This window comes from Alexandromys fortis, unplaced genomic scaffold (genome assembly GCF_014885135.2).
Source record: "Alexandromys fortis isolate MF-2015 unplaced genomic scaffold, M_Fortis_MF-2015_v1.1 scaffold_126, whole genome shotgun sequence".
Classification (NCBI taxonomy): domain Eukaryota; kingdom Metazoa; phylum Chordata; class Mammalia; order Rodentia; family Cricetidae; genus Alexandromys; species Alexandromys fortis.
In genome coordinates this window covers 1,841,668-1,862,017 of record NW_026068018.1, presented here as the reverse complement: position 1 = coordinate 1,862,017, position 20,350 = coordinate 1,841,668, and the positions used below count along the sequence as shown (strand labels likewise).

The 20,350-nt window shown below is 40.9% G+C and overlaps 1 protein-coding gene across 1 annotated transcript in view; it reads right to left on the bottom strand.

Moving 5' to 3' along the window:
- The window catches only part of Pla2g4a (phospholipase A2 group IVA), a 141,080-nt gene that overhangs the window by 9,265 nt on the left and 111,465 nt on the right, over positions 1-20,350 (bottom strand). Inside the window, exons 13-17 of the mRNA XM_050162916.1 lie at positions 18,847-18,918; positions 14,970-15,212; positions 9,726-9,910; positions 2,430-2,625; positions 910-1,067 (exon numbers count right to left, since the gene is read on the bottom strand). Of these exons, the coding sequence (XP_050018873.1) occupies positions 910-1,067; positions 2,430-2,625; positions 9,726-9,910; positions 14,970-15,212; positions 18,847-18,918 (854 nt within the window). The remainder of the gene's footprint in view (positions 1-909; positions 1,068-2,429; positions 2,626-9,725; positions 9,911-14,969; positions 15,213-18,846; positions 18,919-20,350) is intronic.

Here is a 20,350-nt window from a genome sequence, read left to right as displayed (position 1 = left end):
GTATTATGGCCATTATGTCATCACGGCATTTGACCTCTCTTTAACTGTCTCATGGAAAATGAAAGAAACAAGCAGTCTGATGTGTCATCTGTCCCTTAGCACAAAATCTAGTTAAGTTCTGAAGAAGCTGCACATCCGGGTGTTCTTTGCAGCCATTCATCACCTCCAAGAGGACCAGCAAATCAGAGATGACGCATGGCTCTAATTCGCTGTCTTTTCTTATTTTCTTCCTTACTGTATAAAATCCAAGCAAGCCAACAAGCTCAGCTTTCACAACTGATGATGCCTGGCTAGTGGCTGAGATTTGGGCCCACCAGCAGATGATCTCAATCACACAACAGTATTCTGACACGGGGGCATTTAGCCCTAACCAATCTCAGAGACAAAGACTTTTAACAGCAGGTGTGCTAGCGATGGATAAGAACGTCTGACAGTGAGGGAAAGACGCGCTTCTAAAGTCTCTCTCACAAAGCGCATGTGAAAGGTTAAAACTGTAGGAAGCTCTAGGATTTGGCAATATTGTCATGAGCTACAGAAGACAAGCATTTGAGAGCACTAAGTCATCGGTGAGGTAACAGCATTCCACGTTCACTCCCCTGCCTATACGCTGCCCTTTCGTCACTTCCTGCTTTTCATAAATTATCTTATCATAAAAAGAGATGAGGACAGCTGGGAATGAATCCTCATGCCACCAAACAATACTATAAAGTGTGCGTTCTGATTAGCAGCAGACAGCGATGTCGTTATTAGTGAATTCTACGTGTTCTTTTATAGGTTAGTGAAATGATTCCTAAGAAACAAGGCACTGCACTGTGGATTGGGCCATTCCCAAGCCTGATTCATCTTCTTATTGAATTCACCTGCTTGCTAGTGACTTCACCACATGCTAATGGTTGGGGAGATACTCACATCAATGTTGTTCAGCGTATTGAAGTACATCAGATCATGTAGCCTTTTGAATGCTTGATTTGGATACTGAAAGTTGAAGGTTGAAAATGGCGATTCAGGGTCATCAAAAATGTCGAAGTCAGCTATTTCTTTCTCCTCTTTTGTTTCCCTTGGGACGCCTATATGCCAAAAAAAAAAAAAAAAAAAAAAAAGAGTATGAATCTTGCTTTCAGAAACAGACAAACAAAACCTCCCAAACATACAAGCAACCATGAAGACAACACTGAGAGTCACCAGAAAAGCTATGATTCCCAAAAGCAACTATTTACCCCAATCAGCCACACTCAAGTTGTAATGGTACCCAGCTCCCAGACAGCCACACTCAAGTTGTGATAGTACCCAGCTCTGAGACAGCCACACGCACGTTGGAATGGTACCCAGCTCCCTCGCCTGTTGGTATATGGGTGGAAAGGATGAATCTATAGTCTGGGTGTTCTGCCTTGCACTTTCCCAGATGGGTTATGTTCCTCTTGGGGTAACTGGCTTACTAGGATGTGCATTGCTGTCTGTCTCCTTGCCCAGTATCACTTCCTCAGTCCCTTACAAATAAACCATTTGCACTTGACTTTTGTCCTGAGACTCTTCCTCTGGGGAAATCCAAACCAAAACACTGAATCCTCTTCAAGCCCCAGAAATCCCTGGACTTACCAACCTCTTGGTTTCTCCCTGAGAACTAACAGTAATAGAATATTGACTAGGTTGCTTTCAGTTTGCTACCAGGTTTCACTTTGAAACTAGGGTTTCCATTTGAAAAAATGCCAGCCACCATTTCTTCTCCCTTTTATGAGGCATGTCTTATAGCTCTACCCTTACTAATATTTTTTTATCATTCTGAGGAACGTAGGAAAAAACCTTCTTTGCTGTATCCACACACGCATCTCTTTTGTCTTTTTCCATTCACAAAATGAAAAACTGCATCTTCTGGTCTGAAAAGTGTTTAGCATTTAATGCTCCTATGCATCCTTCTTTGGTTAATGGGTATCTCTTAGGATGCATAAAAGTCCACCTAATCCTCCAGATATGGAAAAACAGAATAACCATTCTTGAACTACATTCTCCTTTGCTGTAAAATACAATGTGGAAGCCCAAAATGGACAGTCACACAGCACTGTTAGATTACATTGAGTTTTGTGGTCAATTCATATTCCCAGAGGCTTTTGAATGATTTTATTTTAAAGACAAGATCTGCTTCACCATGGCGAAAGTCAAACTCTTTAACACCCTTTATGAATAGGATATCTATCAAACCCAAGCCTCTGGTTCAATGCTCTAGCAATTCTTGCTGAGCCTGTCATTCGTCTTTCAGTTTCTCTATCACAAGGAACTCGAAATTTGGAGGTTAAAAAAAAGAAGGAAGCACTTGGGCTCTCAGGTCACGGCTATTCATCACAGTAAGAGAAGCACTCTCTGCCATCACAGTACATGGGACAGTGTCGGTACAGTCATGTCGCCAGTCAGACTTCAACCTCATGGCAACACACCTGGGGCCTTGTACTTTCTGAAGTTGATGTTGGCCAGAACAAAATGGATAATGGTAGGGCAATCGTTCTCCACCTCAGGATTCTTGGGTTTGAAGACGTAGCACTCCTTCAGACCTTCCCTATCAAACACATACGGGTCGATCTTAGGAAAGGGGAGCTTGTTCATTCTAGCCCACTTCTCTGCAAGTAGAAGTTCCTGCGGGGGAAGAGAAGGACGCATTTAGAAATGTTCGGTCTTCCTGTATTCAGCTGGTGTGGCCATCATTCTGCATCCATAAGGTATTATTATCTGCCAGCAGTTGCTAAGACAAAACAAAACAAAAAAAAAAACAAAACAAAAAAAAAAAAACAAAAAAAAAACAAACAGACAAAGCCAACACTGCCCTAAAGGGCTGTGCAAATCACCAATATCTATATTAAATTTTTTTTTCCCTAAACAAACCCAATACTGTTCCATCAATTCTCAGCACAAGCTGGCTAAATAGCAGGCATTTGATGAATTTAACAATGAACGGAATTGAGTATGAATTTGCTAGAGGAAAAACAAGTGGTTCCAAAATATTTACAACTATATGAATGGGTTTTAAGGCTCGGGAAGTCAAAGACTCTCACACCGAAGAACAGGAACCACTGTGCCTTGGTTGGTTTCTGTTGTTGCTGTTTTTGTCAACTTGACACAAGCTAGAGCTATTTAAGAAGCTGGAACCACAAATGAGGAAATGCTTCCACTAAGACTGGTTTTCAGAGAACCTGGGGGCATTTCTTTTCTCCTTTTATTTTTTTTATGTTTCAAGACAAGGTTTCTTTGCAAAGCCAGGGAATTTTCTTAAATAGTAATTGACGGGGGAGATTCTAGCATACTGTACGTGGTGCCAATCCTTGGGCAGGTGGTTCTGATGTATATAAGGAAGCAAATTGCGTAAGACAGGGAGCACCACTCCTCCATTGCCTCAGCATCAGTTTCTGCCTCCGCTGTTCCAACTTCCCTGGACCACAAGCTGTAAAATGAAATAAATCCTTTCCTCCCCAAGTTGCTTTTGGTGATGGGATTCCTTTATTTGTTTATGAGTTTGTTTTTGTTTTTCTCGGTTTTTGTTGTTGATGTTGTTTTTTGTTTTTGTTTTTTCGAGACAGGGTTTCTCTGTCTATCAGTCCTGATTGTCCAGGAACTTGCTTTGTAGACCAGGCTGGCCTCAGATTCACTGAGATCCGCCTGCCTCTGCCTCCCAAGTCCTGGGATTAAGGACATGCCCCATCACCACCCTTTGGTTATGGAGTTTCATCAAAGCAATGAAAACCCTAACCAAGATACCCTGTTACTGGATTTTATACCATCCTGGTGCCAAAAACATATGAACTAAATTATTTTGCTAAGAATGTGTGATTTAAGAGCAGCTCCCCATTAACTTCAGTATCAACCTGGTACAGGTTCTTGCACAGCTGGTAAGATTCTCTTTGTAGAGAAAGTACTTTTGAAAACAAGGCAAGCTATGGGTTTTAGAGGAGCTACGACATGCAACGAGGTTCCCCAGCTTTTAGTGTGGAATGGTCCGAGGTACGTAATGGTCTCTTCATTTCTTGTATGTATGACAGCACAGCATGCTTCATAGTATTTTGTATTACTAGGAAATCGATTTTTAAGGATGTTTCACTTTGTTTTCTGTAATAAAATTATGCACATTTCAAGACTAAATTTACATACACAAATTGACTTTGTTTGGCTTCTACTTAAGAAAAAGAACTAGAACTTCAGGCCTTAATGCATCAAATCAGTGAGTTCTGAAAAGAATGAGAAACCCCATCTCAAAGAATATGGTGGAGAGCAATTGGGGAAGGCATCCAATATCCACTTCTGGCCTCCATACACAAGTACAGATATATGCGTGTACATCACATTTTCACATGAGTATACCCAACATGAACATATACATACATACCACATTTATACACACACACGCACACACACACACTAAATCTAACCTGGAAGAATCACTGTGGAAGGTTGTCAGGAAAAGATAGGTCTCATTTCTTCTTCTCTGCAGCCTTGAGGGCCAGAATAAATAAGTGGTTATAGAGAACCATGGTGTAAAACCACAGATTGGGCCGGATGCCTGAACCCTAATGTCCGTTCTGTAGACTCGAGGATGTTTCTGAGCTTAATATTCTTAACCATAAGACACAGAGAGCAATCTGAATGGAAAGAACTCTCACTTTTACAGTACTTAGACAATACCTATCACACAGTCAGAGCTATACGAATACCCAATCACTAAATAAGGACAGAGAGAAGAGAAAAGTGAAGAAAAAAAAAGAAGAGAAAGAAAAAAAGCAGGAACCATACTAGAGAGACTGCTCAAGGGATGAAGTTCGGGACAAACCACTAAAATTAGCCTTTTCTGAAGTCCTCCTGTCATGCTGATTTAGTCAGCAATATAATCTCTACCCCTGCAAAATACCACTCTCTTCACGAGATAGCTCTGAAGATTAGAGATGAAGAATAAAAATCTTAGGTAGACAGCCAGCAAGCACTTTAACCTAGGACCCTAAGTTGAGAGAACATTCAGATTTCACTGCTCTTGATGTTTCAGAAAAGTGATGAACTCTACATGCCTGAATGTTTGTGTATATATAGGTATATCCCCGAATACAACCTGCTCAGTATGCATCAAGCTACTTGTATGCATGTTTTCTTGAATGACCATTTGGTATTGGGTAACCAATGGTCTTTCCTGGGGAAGACCATGTCTCCCCCTCTCAACATTCCTTAGTTGTCTGGAGTTCTTCATGTAGTGTTGAGGCTTCATGGTCTTTTCCCTCAGCCTCAGAAGAGAGCAAGGAGGGGCAGAGGGGAGGGTTTAGAGGGAAGAAAGGAAGTGGAGATGATCTAATTATATTGTAATCTCCCTAAAAAGCAATAGAGACCCTAAATATTCTAGCAAACTAGATAAAAAAGTCACGAGTTTTAAGTTGAGCAATTCTCCCAAGATTTACAAAGGAATAAAATATGAGAGAAAGGGGATTTAATGGACACGAAAGCCGCTGTTCCATAATACACTCTGTTGAATACAGTTATGCGTTGCTAGCACATTAACAGATGTAAAACTTCTCGTTTGAACTCTAAGGACACTTCTCTCATCCCTCCTTTCTCCCTCGCCCATCATGTTCAGCTGAACTCCTCCTGCTAGTTCATGTCTAGCACTATCCACAATTATTCATTCACGATTAGTCCATACCACGGCCAGACCCAAGCTCATACAGTAAGGCAGTTGCGTGAGGGCAAAGACCAGAAGCTCTCTAATGTTTACAAACATGAGTCAGGGATGACCAAACCGTGTGTGGCTGTGTGGAGAAAGAGGGAAAGGGAACTCGTTGAGGTAGAGGGAGGTCTGACTATTTTTAGCTGGACAGAGTTATACTGGAATCAGGAAGTGATGGGAACTTTCCCTTTTCTGCTCCGCTCCTGACGTGGAAAAGATTAGACAGTGGTGACTGCAAAGGCCATGATTACAGGATGGAAAAACATCTCCTTCCTGCTGTCTCCTCTCTCTCCAGAAAGACCGAGAAACAATGACACGGACTGTGCGCAGAGCTCCACAGTTAAAGAATTAAAATAAAGACAATGTTTTAGTGAGTCAAAAGACCTGACTCTGAAATGACAGCAACACACCGGCAGTGTGCCATGCTGTAACATCTATCGGCTGCTGCTTGATGCCCCAAGAGGTTTCACTGTGGCAGGCACTGATGGACTGTAAGTTAACCTAAGTGCCAACTACAAACACAGCTTTCTATAGAGTAAAGAACGAGAGACCCTCATTCGAAGTGATACTTTCAAAAATGCCTACGCTCCTTTTTAAAGTACTAAACCATAACAAAAACCACAAAACAAATCAAAACAATTTAACAGAAAAATACTCAGACCGCAGTGAGAAGGAAACATGCATGCCAATTAATTCATTTAGGCACACAATATATTTCTCTCTATAAATAATATACATAAAGAATAAGTTGATTTTTCACTATAGAAAACAAGATTTTTGTCTCAATGCAAATCTAGTATATATTCTCATCATTTCAAGGTTATTTTTAAGATTGGGGAGATAGATGGCCTAATAGTATGTAAATGATGTAATATTTAAAACAGTATAATGATTAAAATTATCAAAGCAATTAATATAAGATGGCACCGACAGAACTATCACTCAGAATTCACTATTTGTGGTTATGGTTATTGTCTCTTCTCATAGAGACTTGCTATTAGTCTTCAAGAGCCTGCTGGAACATGAGTAGGGACATAGAGTCTGCATAACACTTGGAGCAGTTAGCACTCCACTTGCAAGCTTGGTATACACTTGCAAAAATATCCCAGAAGAGGCCAATATGAGATATAGGTGTTCATCACAAGACATCTGATCTAAAATGGGTATGGTAGGTTGAATGGTGTCCCCAACAAGATAAATCCACCTATTATGAATATGACCTTATTAAAGGAAGAAGTTCTTTTAAAAATTATCACTATTGTTATTGTTAATGGCTTGTTTGTTGTTTTCTTTTGTTTGGTATGGGGGTGGGGTTTGGGGGTATGGGAGTGTAGGTCAGAGGATAACTTTCTGAAGTCACTTTCATACTTCCCCTCTGGGATCTATGGCTAGAATCTAGGCTGTTGAGTTGTACAGCAAGACCTTTTCCCGCTGAATCATCCCACTGCTTCAGAAGAGGGCTCTTCACGATGTAATTAAGGGGCTTGTCCTGTGATCAGCCTCTGTAATGGGGCAAGGGGTAAGTACTATGGCAGTTTTGCTAATAAGAGACAAAGAGAGACCAAGGAAAAACTGAGGTAGGCTGCCTGGCGGTGGTGACACATGCCTTTTGTTCTAGCATGTCAAATGACTTAAAATATTCTTCTAATAAAATGTATGGAAATATACCAGTAGTGAACCCTAGGTTCTGCTGTCCCAGCTTTCTGACCCCTCCATCAAACCCAAAGCACCCTTCCCCTAAACTCTGAGTTTGCTTATTTATGAATAGTCTGCCCATTGATAGACACAAGGATTACTGGCACGCAAGCCTCCATGGTAAATCAAACAGATATTGTCTGTACCTATATCATTAAATGAGTAATAAAAGTAACGCTTGATCAAATGAAACATGGGGCTTTTTCCTTAGAGAAATTAACAGGAATAATGTTTGGAATCATGAAATTCTTTATACCAGTTTGGGCGAATTATTGTTGTTTGTTTTGTTTTTACAGCGTAAACAATCTGTTCTATAGAAAACAGTATCCCTTACACTACTACTGTTAACTTAGATGCCCAATTGCAAAATAGATAAGACAACTGTTATCAGAACTGGAGAGCTTCCTAATGTAATCTGAGATTTAACTCTACTTAGGAAACCCTGTGTGTATCAATAAACAAGGAATGAAGTGAATGGCTGCTGTTTTCCTCTCTTGCATTTTCTGTATGAAATAGCTTTCATGTAAACCATGCTAGCTTAGAATTCAAGGTAACTGAGCATGATCTAAACTTCTTTTCCCTTGCCTCCACTTCTCAAATGCTGCGACTGCATGGGTATCACCACCCTGAATTTCATGAGGAGCTAGGGATTAAATTTAAGAGCTTTATGTATGATAGACAAGCAACTATTCTACTGAGGCACATGGCCAGCCACTGTTATGATTTGCTACCCACATTTATGCTCTATTCTTTAATGAAAAATGGCGCCGATATTTTAATGTCAAAAACAGAAAAGGGACCCGTGAAATGGCACAGTGGATAAAGGTCAAATGAGTTAGAACTCAGAGACCCACATCAAAGAAGGAGAAAACCACACATAAACACACACACACACACATTTTTAAAAATAGAAATTGGGATCTGGGGAAATGACCACCTGATTAAAAGCACTTGATTTACAATCATGAGGATCTGGTTTTTTTCTCCAGCACGAATGTAAAAATCCGGACAAAACAGAAAATTCTGTGACCCCAGCATTGGGCAATGGAGGAAGGCAGGACCTGAGAGCTCGCTGACCATCCAGCCTAGCAAAACAGTGAGCTTCTGTGGAGGCTGTCTCAAAGGAACAAGGTAGAAAGGGATGTCTCACATTCTGCTCTGCCTTTTACATAAAGGATGCATGCATTGTGCATTCATATGTGCAACACACATATACACGACTTTCTCTGTCTCTCATCTCTCCCCTTGCTTCTCTATCTCTTTTTTCAAAGAGAGATGAGAAGAGGGGTGAAAAACCATTAAAATACCAGCAGCTTTTATCCAGAAGTGGTTGGTACACATTCCAATTGCTCACGTATATCTAAAAATATATTCTTCTTAATAATAAACAAAGCAACATTTTAAAACTCTTGCAAAATACAGTGCTTTTGATTTGTGTTACTAAGTGGTCTCCTAAAACTCCTTGTTAGTATCCTCTCATCCAGAAGTAAAGCTCTGACTCATAAGAAATTATGGCTTTGACATTTTGCACTCCCATTGGTTAAATGAATAACACACTATCTTTTACCATCAGTATCACCTCCTTGGAGTCATCGCTGGAACCTACCTCCTCCTTGCTCCTCATGGGTCACCGGGTTCTACCCATGACTTGCACAGTGCAAGATTTTCTTATCCTCCACTGGGGTTACAGTCAGTCATAGTTTTAATCTTTCGCCTTCCACCCACCAACGCAGGTTAATCATCCTAAGATTCCGATTTCATGATCTCATTTGTCTGCTGGAAATCCTCCACCAATCTCCATTTCCTACCTTCCAATCTTAAAATTCTTCCTGGAGCCCTCTTAACAGGCTTAACATCTGTTTGTCCCATCTTCACAATGTGCCCATTGCCATCTCTGTGCGGTTTTCAGCCCATTCACTGATTTCCCTGTTCTCTGACTCCAGGAAGCACCCTCACATTTGCATATTAATCTTCTGCGGTGCGCATAATTTGATATTATCGCACCAACTCTTGTTTTCTTGGATGAATACTACTAACTACCTCAAAAGAAATAAAACATTAACATGTTCTAAACATGTGAGGTTTTTACAGACACTACAGAGTTATTGTTCTAGCCACTATTCATTCTAGAAACTCTTAGTGCTTGTCATGGTCAGCCGGAACTATCCATCTGGCACAGCTTAGAGTTACTCGAGAAGGGAGTATTAATTGAGTGCGTATCCAGATCCGATGGGCAAAGGGGCATTGTTTTGCTTCTTCATGGCTATAGGGAGACCCAGCTTACCGTGGGCTGCATGCACCCTTCCTTGGGCATGTTCCTACTCTGCTTCAGAAGTCTCCTTACCTTGAAAGGAGGGCTTGTGTCACTTGGCCTCGCAGAAAAGTCAAAGGAGATGATGAGATCCACACCTCTCTGAGGTCGCAGAATCAAGGGATATGGCAGGTTAAAGGTGAGCCCACTGTCCACAACATGAATCTTTTTACTCTTCACATCCAGGGGTTCATATATCCGTTCAAATTCATCTGGATCTTTTAAAAGGAAAGGGAAGACAAGAATGGATTCAATAGTCTTCTGACATTAGTTTAGAAACATAAATCCTTACTGTAAATCTGAGAGACAGAATTCCCCATGTTTAGCCTCTCCCCGCCCCTCCCTCCAAAGCTTTGTTAGAATCAGGTATGGATGTAATTCTGGCAAGTGTAGGTAAATTGATAGCTTTAAGTCTTAGTTTCTTTATCTGTGATACGAGAACAAACGCAATGCCAAGGGGAGAACTTAGCTCGGGCCCTAGTACTGACACTAAGCATGGTGTCTTTTATACTCTTATCTCCCATCACAGTGTCTTTCCTGATTTGGAAACATTTCTTCAGACATCACCTTGTTTAATTTTTGCAGCAGGGAGGCAAAGAAGAGGGCATTTAGAAACGGAGGATAAAGTAAACTACAAGCTACCTATAAAATAAACAAACGGGAAAAGGCACAGTCTGAGCAGACCCATCTGCCTCTCTCTGGGCTGACTGCACATTCTACTATGGGATGAGGGGTCAAGATACAAGTCCAAACCACACCCTCCGTAAGCATGAGTTGGGTGTCCCCATTCAGACACAATTCTGGGTCCTGGACAAGCCAAGTAAACTACAGTAGATACTATGAGTCTATTGCCAAGTAAGCAAGGGCACTGACGAGCCAGTGCAGCGAGGATCGCTATGGCAGAAACGCCAGAAGAAGTTTCAGAAGCGTGGAGAGGAGTGAGCATCTGTGGGGGCCATATTCAAGGGAGCTATTTCTGAGAAGACATCCTTGACCTGAAACAAGACTAACAATACAGAAGCACCTAACAAAAGTAGTTTAGAACTTGTAAACCATTCATTCATTTCTCAAATTGTCTATCTAATAATTGCAGAACACCCATCCCATAGAACTGACAATATGGAAGTCAAAACTAAGGCCAAAGAGGCCCAGTATAAAACCAAAAGCACTGACAGCATTTGAAGTGAATAGCTTTAAAAAGCAGAAATTACAAAGCACAGAAATGATCCATGAATACCTGCTAGCTCTACTAAAACACACCAAAGCCATTTGATCATAATTAAACATAATACTAAAAGCTTTAAAGATAACATTTGCTTAAATGCAATCATTTTTTCTAACACAATAAAGCACAAGAATTTATTAAAAATTTTCTTTGGTTTTGCAAACCCAGTGTTTTCTCTTTTAATTTTAGCTAAGATGTTCATGTCAAGAGACTAGTTATTTTTTCCCTCTTCTTTCTTAAGCCCAAAACTGCCCTCAAGGAGATGCTTACGATGTAGATGAACTCCTAACCAGCACGAGGCTGAACACCACTGTCCTGGCTCCAGAGAAACTGACATTGAGTCTTTACTGTGTTATTATCCATCTTAGTTTGTGAAATAGCAATAGCTGTTCCATATGCAAATTAAGACTTCCATGATCAAGTAGGTTTAAGAAAGTCAGGATTCAGCATCTGCAGTAACTGCCAAGTACACACCATGTTCCCATTCAACTTACTACGCCTGGGAGTAACAGCAGTTTGTGGGAAAGGCCACTTAATCCCCATAATAAGGCTTTCCAATAGCTACCATTTGTTTCTATTTTATAGCAAAATATAGATTATGCCAACTAATTGTTCAAGATATCCAGCTAATAAAAGGCCTGGATGGATTTCAGGTGTCAGTCTCCTTTGGAAATATGTATTTGAGCTCTCAGACTAACACTTAAACTCAGTAGGCTGTCCCAGTCTGTTCTGAGAGAGGGGTGTCAGATTCTGAAGGCATCTCTGTACTTTTAGGACCAATTTGTCACGTGACAACCACTAACATGTAGAAGCTTTCTCTCATGCTACAACGGGCAAACATCCTCCCATGATTGAGAGCACACAAACTGCCTAAGCCTGAGAGTGAGTTATTCTGGATCTCCGGCAAGCATACGAATAACATGGTGTTGTGAGCCTGCAACGGCTCCTTAAACAGTGGTTCTCAACCTTCCTAACGCTGCAACCTTTCATACAGTTTTCATGTTGTGGTGGCCATAAAATTATTTTCGTTGCTACTTCATCACCATAGTTTTGCTACTGTTATAAAGCATAATGTAAACATATCTGACAGGCGGCCCTTGTGAAAGGGTCTTGTGACCCGCAAAGGGCTTGCGACCCACAGGTTGAGAACCATGGACTTAAAGAGTTCTGCTGCATCTGATGAACTCATCACATAGATCCAACTTACATCAGACAAACATTTGGGTATCTGTGCCCTGAACTCTGGCCTGAATGAACTCATGTCTACTTCTCATTCCGGATAGTGTGTCAGAGTAAACAGTATAAACACAATGTAAACAGGAAAGGAGTCATGTGACAGCGGCTAGCTCCTCCAGAGTGGGTTTCTCCAGACATGCAACCATTTTACAGTGGCCTACTAAGGGAGGGGTTTTATTATTTCATAATTTATCTTGCTTCAACTATCTGAAAGCTAAAGTCATGAGTACAAAATACTTTACCTTTTCTCATTTTTGACTAAGGAATTATTTTAAGGCACCCAAATTTTAATGAGTATGAGCAGAATTGCCATAGAGTAAAATATAAGCTTCTCCCAACATGAACAGCTAGACTGGACAAAAGTTTTTACTTTTTCTTCTTTTGCATGGAGGACATGTACAATTAGAAGCGATATAATCATAATTATTATCTTAATTGTAGCATTCCAGATGTATAATACATAAGATTTGGGGGGTTTTGTTTTACTGTTTATTACAGTTATTTACTTCTTTGTGTGTTGGAGAGGAGGTCATGCATGTACCATGGCCCACACATGAAGGCCAAGGACAGCATTGAGGGAGCTGCTTCTGTCTATCATGTGGGTCTTGGAAATTTAATTTAGGTTGTCAGACAAGACTGTAAATGCCTTTAGGTACTGAGCCATCTCATTTGCCCATAAGTAGGGATTTTAAATCTCTGAAAAAAAATTATCAGAGTTTGTGATAAATTAGCCCTCATCTGGAAAAGCACTAATAAACTCAATTAATTCAGTTTAATATGCAATAAGGTTTAGCAATAGTAGTATCAAAGCAATAAATGTGAACGAATTTGTTATTGAATTGATTAGAATGTTCCCTACATATTTCAATCGAATAAACATAAAATACATAAAAATCAATTTTAATATAATGTTTACTGAGACTTAAGAATAAATATTTTTCCAAAAGTCATTAACACAAAATGACTTTAGGTTAGAACATGTCAGGAGCATCTCAAAGATGCAGGCTACAGAAAATGCTCAGTGGTTAAGAGCACTTATTGTTCTTGCAAAGGACCCAAGTATCGTTCCCTGCACCCGTGTCAGACGATTCACAACTGGATCTCCAGCTTCAGGGAGCTGATACTTCTCTCACCTCCTCGGGCACATATACAGACACACATACTTACACAGAGAGAAATAATAGAAATTTAAGATCTCTAAAAACAAATCTCAAAGACACTTAGTGAAAACTTCCATTCTTACATCAGCAAAACAATGACTAATGAAACCACAGGGGATGCCGTGTGAAGGGGAAGACTCGGAAGCCAGACTCAGAGACCTGTGGCTCAAGCCCTGATTTGCCGAGCAGTTTGGGACAGAGATAATGCAACTATTTTCTTTGGTATTCCTTGTCACCGAAGCTTCCTTATAGATCTAAAAAAGCTATAATGTACTTAAGCCCAATCGGCAGCCATCATAAGGCACAAGTCTGTAAAGAACCAGCTGCCACAGGGAGGCCAGGAACTACAGCTATGTGCCACAAACCAAGAAAAAGTATGGCACCAACCGAAAGCTTTAACGTTAGCCTTCTCAGTCCAGGGGAACTGTAATAAATATTACAGTTGATATGAATGGACTAATTGGAATTATATAAGAATGTATAATAACAATGACTGGAATTATGAATGCATAATTATAAGTAACTCATATCCTAGAGTGACACACATAATGCAAAATGCAGTGTTTGCTCCCCTTAAAGTCAGCCAAAAAATAGAAAAGAACAACAAAATCTGAAGCCTAGCGTAATTTCAAAACCATTCGCTATGTATGAAGAACAAAAGGGCAGTGGGAAGAAAGCTTTGGGAGGCTGTGATGTTTCAAATGTCTACTTTAAAGTTTAACAGCATCTTGGCAGTGACCTAAGGCAGACGTGATTAAGAAATGATATTTGGACAACTAAGTAAAAGTGATGGTGTGATTGAGAAAAAATGTAAGATCACCACAAGAAAAGGTATATTACATATTATTCGTCACCAAAGCAAATGGAACGCTTACTCTCTAAGTCACTGGGGACCTGATGAATAAAGGTTACTAGCTTTGGACATTTCATTAATGACAAGTCTGAAAGTGACTAGATTCTTACCGGGCAACTTCACAAAGTTTCCTAATATTCCTGAAAACCGCAGTGACAGTTTCCCTGTCCGGATGGTCATTGCAGACTGGTCCACGCCAACTCCTGTGCTGCATTCTCCCCTGCACCACAAGAGGGCGCCAGGCCTAGTGCCCTTTCACCACATGCTCAACTCAAAGCTCCACCTGGCCTTTTCCAAAGAGGCCCGCCCACGGGAATGGAAGGAGGAAATGAGACATAGCTGTTTCGTCTCTTTCCACAGCCAGGCACGGTTGTGGAGGCGTTTAGGGAATTATTCTTGTGTTTTTGGAGTCAATCCTGGAAGCCTTGGCCTTGCTCCTCTAATCATTGGACCGTTCTCTAAGCACCTCCTTACCTGCTTTTTACACTCATTGTAATTATCACGGTAGAAGTTTCCTGTTGTCTGTAAGTGAACCCTGACCATTAAAAGAAAATAAAGGCTTTGGGGATTTCAAAGAATATTAGATTACTAACATGACTAGGCCATTTCCTAGCCATTGCATTTTTAAAAATAAATAAATAAATAAAACAAAAACAAACAAAATGAATGAATGAATGTCCCTCACAGGTCAACGTTCTTAAAATTGAGTCTAAATAAATGTTAATGGGAATTAAAATGCTTCTCCCCAAGAAAGAGTAAAGACGACCTGAATCAGCTCCTGAGGCTTTTGCTTTGGTGCGTACCTGCTACAGCTGCATCAAGTTCATCGTCATCGAAGGATTCCAGGGGGCTGAGGTCTCTCAGCGGCGACAGTGGGTAGGATGTGTTGAGATTCAAGCCCAGCATGAAGTTGTGCACCTTCCCTGCGCGGCCTTCTCGGGTGTTGAATAAAGCTGAGTCACTCACCAACGCCATCAGCATTCGATGCACCCAACTTGCTTGATTGTCATTTTGGTACTCTCTTTCAGCATCTTCGTTCTCAGTGCCTGCGGTGAAGGAACACAGCGCATGTCAAAGAAGCACAGGCATGCCAAAATCAGGCTGCTTGGTTGTTGCTGTTGTTGTGGTCAACTTCATTGGTTAATCACCAAAATTAAAACTGAAGTTCTGGGCCTTTGACTCAATATGTTTATTTGCATAAAACAAGTGCCCAGTCACTTCTGTATCCAAGTGTTCATAGTTTTATCTTTTACCTACACACAGTGTCAGGCTATTCTTCACTGATGTCTCCTGGTCTATTTAGATATTTCATATGCACTCTTAATATTCTCCTTTCTCCCTCTCCCTAGCTCTCCTCCATCTAACACACACACACAGAGAGAGAGAGAGAGAGAGAGAGAGAGAGAGAGAGAGAGAGAGAGAGATTAGTTGATGCTACCATCTATGTTGCCTAACTTTTCGTAAGTGTCCATATCCTGCTTCATAAATATCCACGATCACAGAAAGTTAGAAGGGACCACAGAAAGACCCACCACATGACTCCTGATAACTAAACACCACGCTCATGCACTGATCACATAACTGTTATTTCATCCTCGCTTATAAGGCCTGGGCATTTAAAGCCCTGTCATTGAAACAAATGATACAAAGTGTTTTCAAAGTCACAGTGGTCCAAAGAAGCAATCACAAATGACTTTCCCCCATGCCCACGATAGCTCCTGGGAAATGCTCATTATCTGTGTTCCCATCCTCTCTCCACTTGGTGCTAATTATGAGCCCCTTCCTATCCTTCATTCCTTCATTAGGAAACCCCATAAAACTGTTCATGGATTAATACAATCTGGACCTCAGGTGAAGTTCTCTGAGAAGTGCCTGGCCTTATCGTCTAGCCTTACAGAAACCTGTACAATGGCCAACTGCAGCATAACCCACTCACATTAAAATCAAAGAACCCCTGCTCAAACCTCTTCTGTTCAACTTCCAAAATCCTGGAAATAAACATGCAGTTATATAAAACTCTGTGTGTTAAGGGGCTTGTTGGCTTGTTTTTAATTCGTAAAAGCTTTATTGTTATGGTATTTTGCCCACACAAATGTCTATGCATAGTGTAAATGTATTGCTTCAGAAGACCAAAAGAGGGCGTCAGATCCCTTGGAACTGGAGTTACACATGGCTGTTAGCTTCCAGGTGAGCCCACTGCTTTTAACTGATGAGCCAACTCTCTAGCCCCTGTGTGCATTTTGAGAGATAAGTATCTACATTCGTTCAGTTTCTATAATTTCTTTATAAATATATGCAAAACATAAAGCCCTGAACAGACAGAGGTAACTTAAGTACTTATTATAAAAGGAAAGCAATATGAAAAGGATGCAGACATCATGCTTCCAACAATGCGTTAGTCCAGAAAAGGCAAAACTACGGAGAGAGCAAGGAAAGTCGTTTTCCTCCACTGAAAGGATGGTTAGGTAGAGGAGAGAAGATTTGGACAGTTGTGAAATGAAGCCATGTGACATTACAGTGCTAAATCCTTCTCACAAACTGTCCCCCATAGAGGGCACAGTCGCAGAGTGAACTGTCCTGTAAACAGAGACCACGACATGGCAGGAGAAAGTCATCTGCTTGTTCCAAGGCCAGCTGGCCTGGGTATGAAAAAGCATGGGATAAAACTGGACTTGCTGAACATAGTGAACAATGAGGACTACTGAGACCTCAAGAACAATGGCAATGGGTTATTGATCCTACTACACCTATTGGTTTTGTGGGAGCCTAGGCAGTTTGGATGCTCACCTTACTAGACCTGGATGGAAGTGGGTGGTCCTTGGACTTCCCACAGGGCAGGGAACCCTGATTGCTCTTTGGGCTGACTAGGGAGGGGGACTTGATCGGGGGAGGGGGAGGGAAATGGGAGGCGGTGGTGGGGAGGAGGCAGAAATCTTTAATAAATAAATAATAAATAAAAAAATAAAAAATAAGAAAAGCAAGTCATCTGCTGTAATAGAGGCACTAGGCAAATGGGACAATTCATAGTGGAGGACACTGTCTGGGACAGAATGGGACAGGAGATTCTACCAAAACGACTTCTCTGTTCCAACTTTAATGGAACCTAAAATGGCTCTCAAAGCATTTCTTTAAAAAGCACAGGGAGAACTAAGAAATGCTCACCATGTCAACCTCGAAGTTAAAATGAAACTAAAACAAAGCCAGCAAATTCAAAAACAGCTCCTGAACTTCTCAGCCTCAAAAACCAGCTAGTGCTGAGCGGTGACTAAACTTTCTGGCCATCTATAGCAATTTCTTCAATCAGTAACAGACAGCTATGTCCCCTTCAGAGTCTCACTGAAGAGTCCTCAAAGTACTAGACATATGGTATGTATGCCCTGCATGCTTGCCGGTTTCCTTTGTTAAAAACAAATCTGGTGGACTATACCTCTAAGCTGTAGGCGAGCCACCACAATTCAATGTTTCCTTTATAAGAAAAGAAATTCAAAATGCAAGTCTGAACACCTAACAAAATGTAAAACTTAAACTTTTAAATGAAGACTTATTTCTTGCAGGGTGGGAGTCTTCCCAGGACTCTAGCTGATAACCAGGGCTGCCAGGCAAGGAGCCATCTAGGGCTGAAACCGAGCTGGACTTGGCTCTCCTGAAAGTTTGGGCGTACGAAAGGAGGGAGTGTTTAGTCCTCAGAAACACTGCTGTCCATGCCGTGGCCATGTGCAGCTACACCCTGTGGGGAGGCAACTGCTCCCTGCCTTGCATAAACTCATCCTATGAAGAAATAACAGCAGGCCGGAAATGAAACAAGATTCTCTGTTTTCAGTGATAATTGGAACGGGCAGAAAACAAGCCTCCCCTACGTGCACACCATGCCTGGGAGAATTCACTGGTGGCTTTGGACAAAACAGTTTTGTGCTTTCTAACGTCTAGACAGTTACAGTCAAATGGTAAAAGACTCTTCCAGTTCTAGATGCTTAGCTGTTTTTCCATTTGTTTGGCTCTTGTTTATTTTTGAACTATCTCTGTACATTTTTATGAACCGTTTTCTTAGAAAATTGCTGTTAACATATATAATCTCTACATTTTTCTATGCTAACAAACACCACACTGCAACAAGTATCTCTGGACCTCACCTTCGCCGTCATCCTCATCCAAAAGGCACCGCCAACTACTCTGACCCACATCAAACTGAGATCTAGCTGCACTGTCTCACTGCCAAAGGAATCCGTGATATTGGCAGTCTTGATAATCTGAACTCCTTAGAGGTGAGCTACTAATCACCACAGAAGACCAAGGAATGTGCCGACAGTCAAACCTTTTAGAAGGCTTAATGACAATATTTAAACGATGTTTTCATTCATTTTAAAGCTAACTAAAACTATCCTCCAATCCCATTTCCCACACTAAGTGGTCCATCTCACTAATCCGTCTAGAACAGAATTCACTACTGCCACCACCTCAGACAGTTCCATCTGTTGTATGGCAAACATATTTGAGGCTTTAAAAGAAAGGAAAAGATGTGGTTCCACTGTTTCTTGGGATCTATGCAATAGTCCTTTCTCTCACTGGACGTCCCCATCCCAACACTTCAGGATGTCACACGTCATCAGCATGAACAGAGGGGTTAGACGAGCCTTTCCCCTCCTCTGCTCACAATTCACAGGGAAACTCGCATTTTCTTACCTTTAGGGCCTTGGGCCTCATCATCACTGTCCGAGCTGTCGTTGCTCACGATGTGCTTTGCTGTAATATTTTCTGTGGGAAGGAGACAAAACCATTGAGGCATCTCAGGGATCAAAATTCATAACCAAATGTAGGACGAGCATTAGGTAGGGTGGTGCATGCCTTCAATTCCAGCAGTCGGGAGGCAGAGGCAGGCAACAGGGAACTTTACATCAATATTATAAATGGAGATTCATCAGATTCACCTGTTCTTAAAAAACTTACCGCTGGGTAACAAAATATCCCAGCAAACAAATTTAGTTAGTGTAAGTTTATTCATTCCCAGTTTTAAGGAAGGGGCTTTTTTATGAGTTTATCTTAACTTTAATAATAATAACTACTTGGTTGTGTCTTGAAATAGTGTTTATGAAGGTGAATAAAGGAGAAAATCCAAATCTACAAGTGATCTACAATACAGTCTCCAGAATATGAAGAAAGCACACTCACTTTGATTAACCTCTGATTTTTGCCAACACTGAAAAACATCTGTTGATTTTTCAGTATGTCAAGAATTGTGTGTTTCCCTTCAAAGCAAACTAAGACCAGGGTGAGAACCAAAGGGTACCATTCATCCCAATAAAAAGACGGCAGTAAAATCTAGTATCATCATTAGCCATCTTTTCCCAGGAGAAACGTGCCTAATTTGTGGACCCTGGAGATTACTTTTGTGATCATCCTTTACAGAAAAATCAAGACATATGAACTATCCCCAGAGTGTCTTTTTCCTTCCTCTTTGGGTGCAAACAGAAAAGATGATTTTTCTTTATTCAATTTCAAGGCACTAGTTACACATCTAGAAATCTCATTCACAGAACTGTTTGGGAAGCTGTAAGCTCAAAAAAGCAGAGGTGTGGCGTGCAGCATCCCCGTATTTCTCTTCCTATGTCTGTGACACTCACTAGAGCCCAGGGGCCTGGACGGCTACACAATAGAAAGAAAGGTTAGTGAATTCCTGAGAGCTTAAACTTGCTTTTTACTGGCATCAGTGATAAATACAAAATTCAACAAAAGAAAGTACTTAAAAGCTAATGCGATTGTTCTGTCCATATTATAGCCATGACAGCACTAAGTCCACCACATGGTAGAGGGGGACAGCAAGACAAGATCCATTCCAGATGTCGTCCTTCGGGTGGCTGTGTTACTGCCTGTATGTTCTTTTCCTGAGGCATTTCCTTTTATCAGCCCCTGTTGTTTTGGCTTTGCTCTACTTTGGCTATATTTGATATGTTCATTTAAGAAAATCACACTGTCTTCTTTGAGAGGACATATTCAGGGCAGAAATGGTTGACTTTCAACTCTTGTATCTTTATACAGATCTTTTTAAGAGGCAAAATTGCGCACATGGAAACCTCCTTGAGAAAGCAAATGATTTAATTTAAAGTTATTCAACTGAGGTCCAGTTTACCTTAAAGTCTTTGTTAAGGTAAGAGAAGAAAAAAAAAAACCCTTCTGGGTGTGCCTTAAT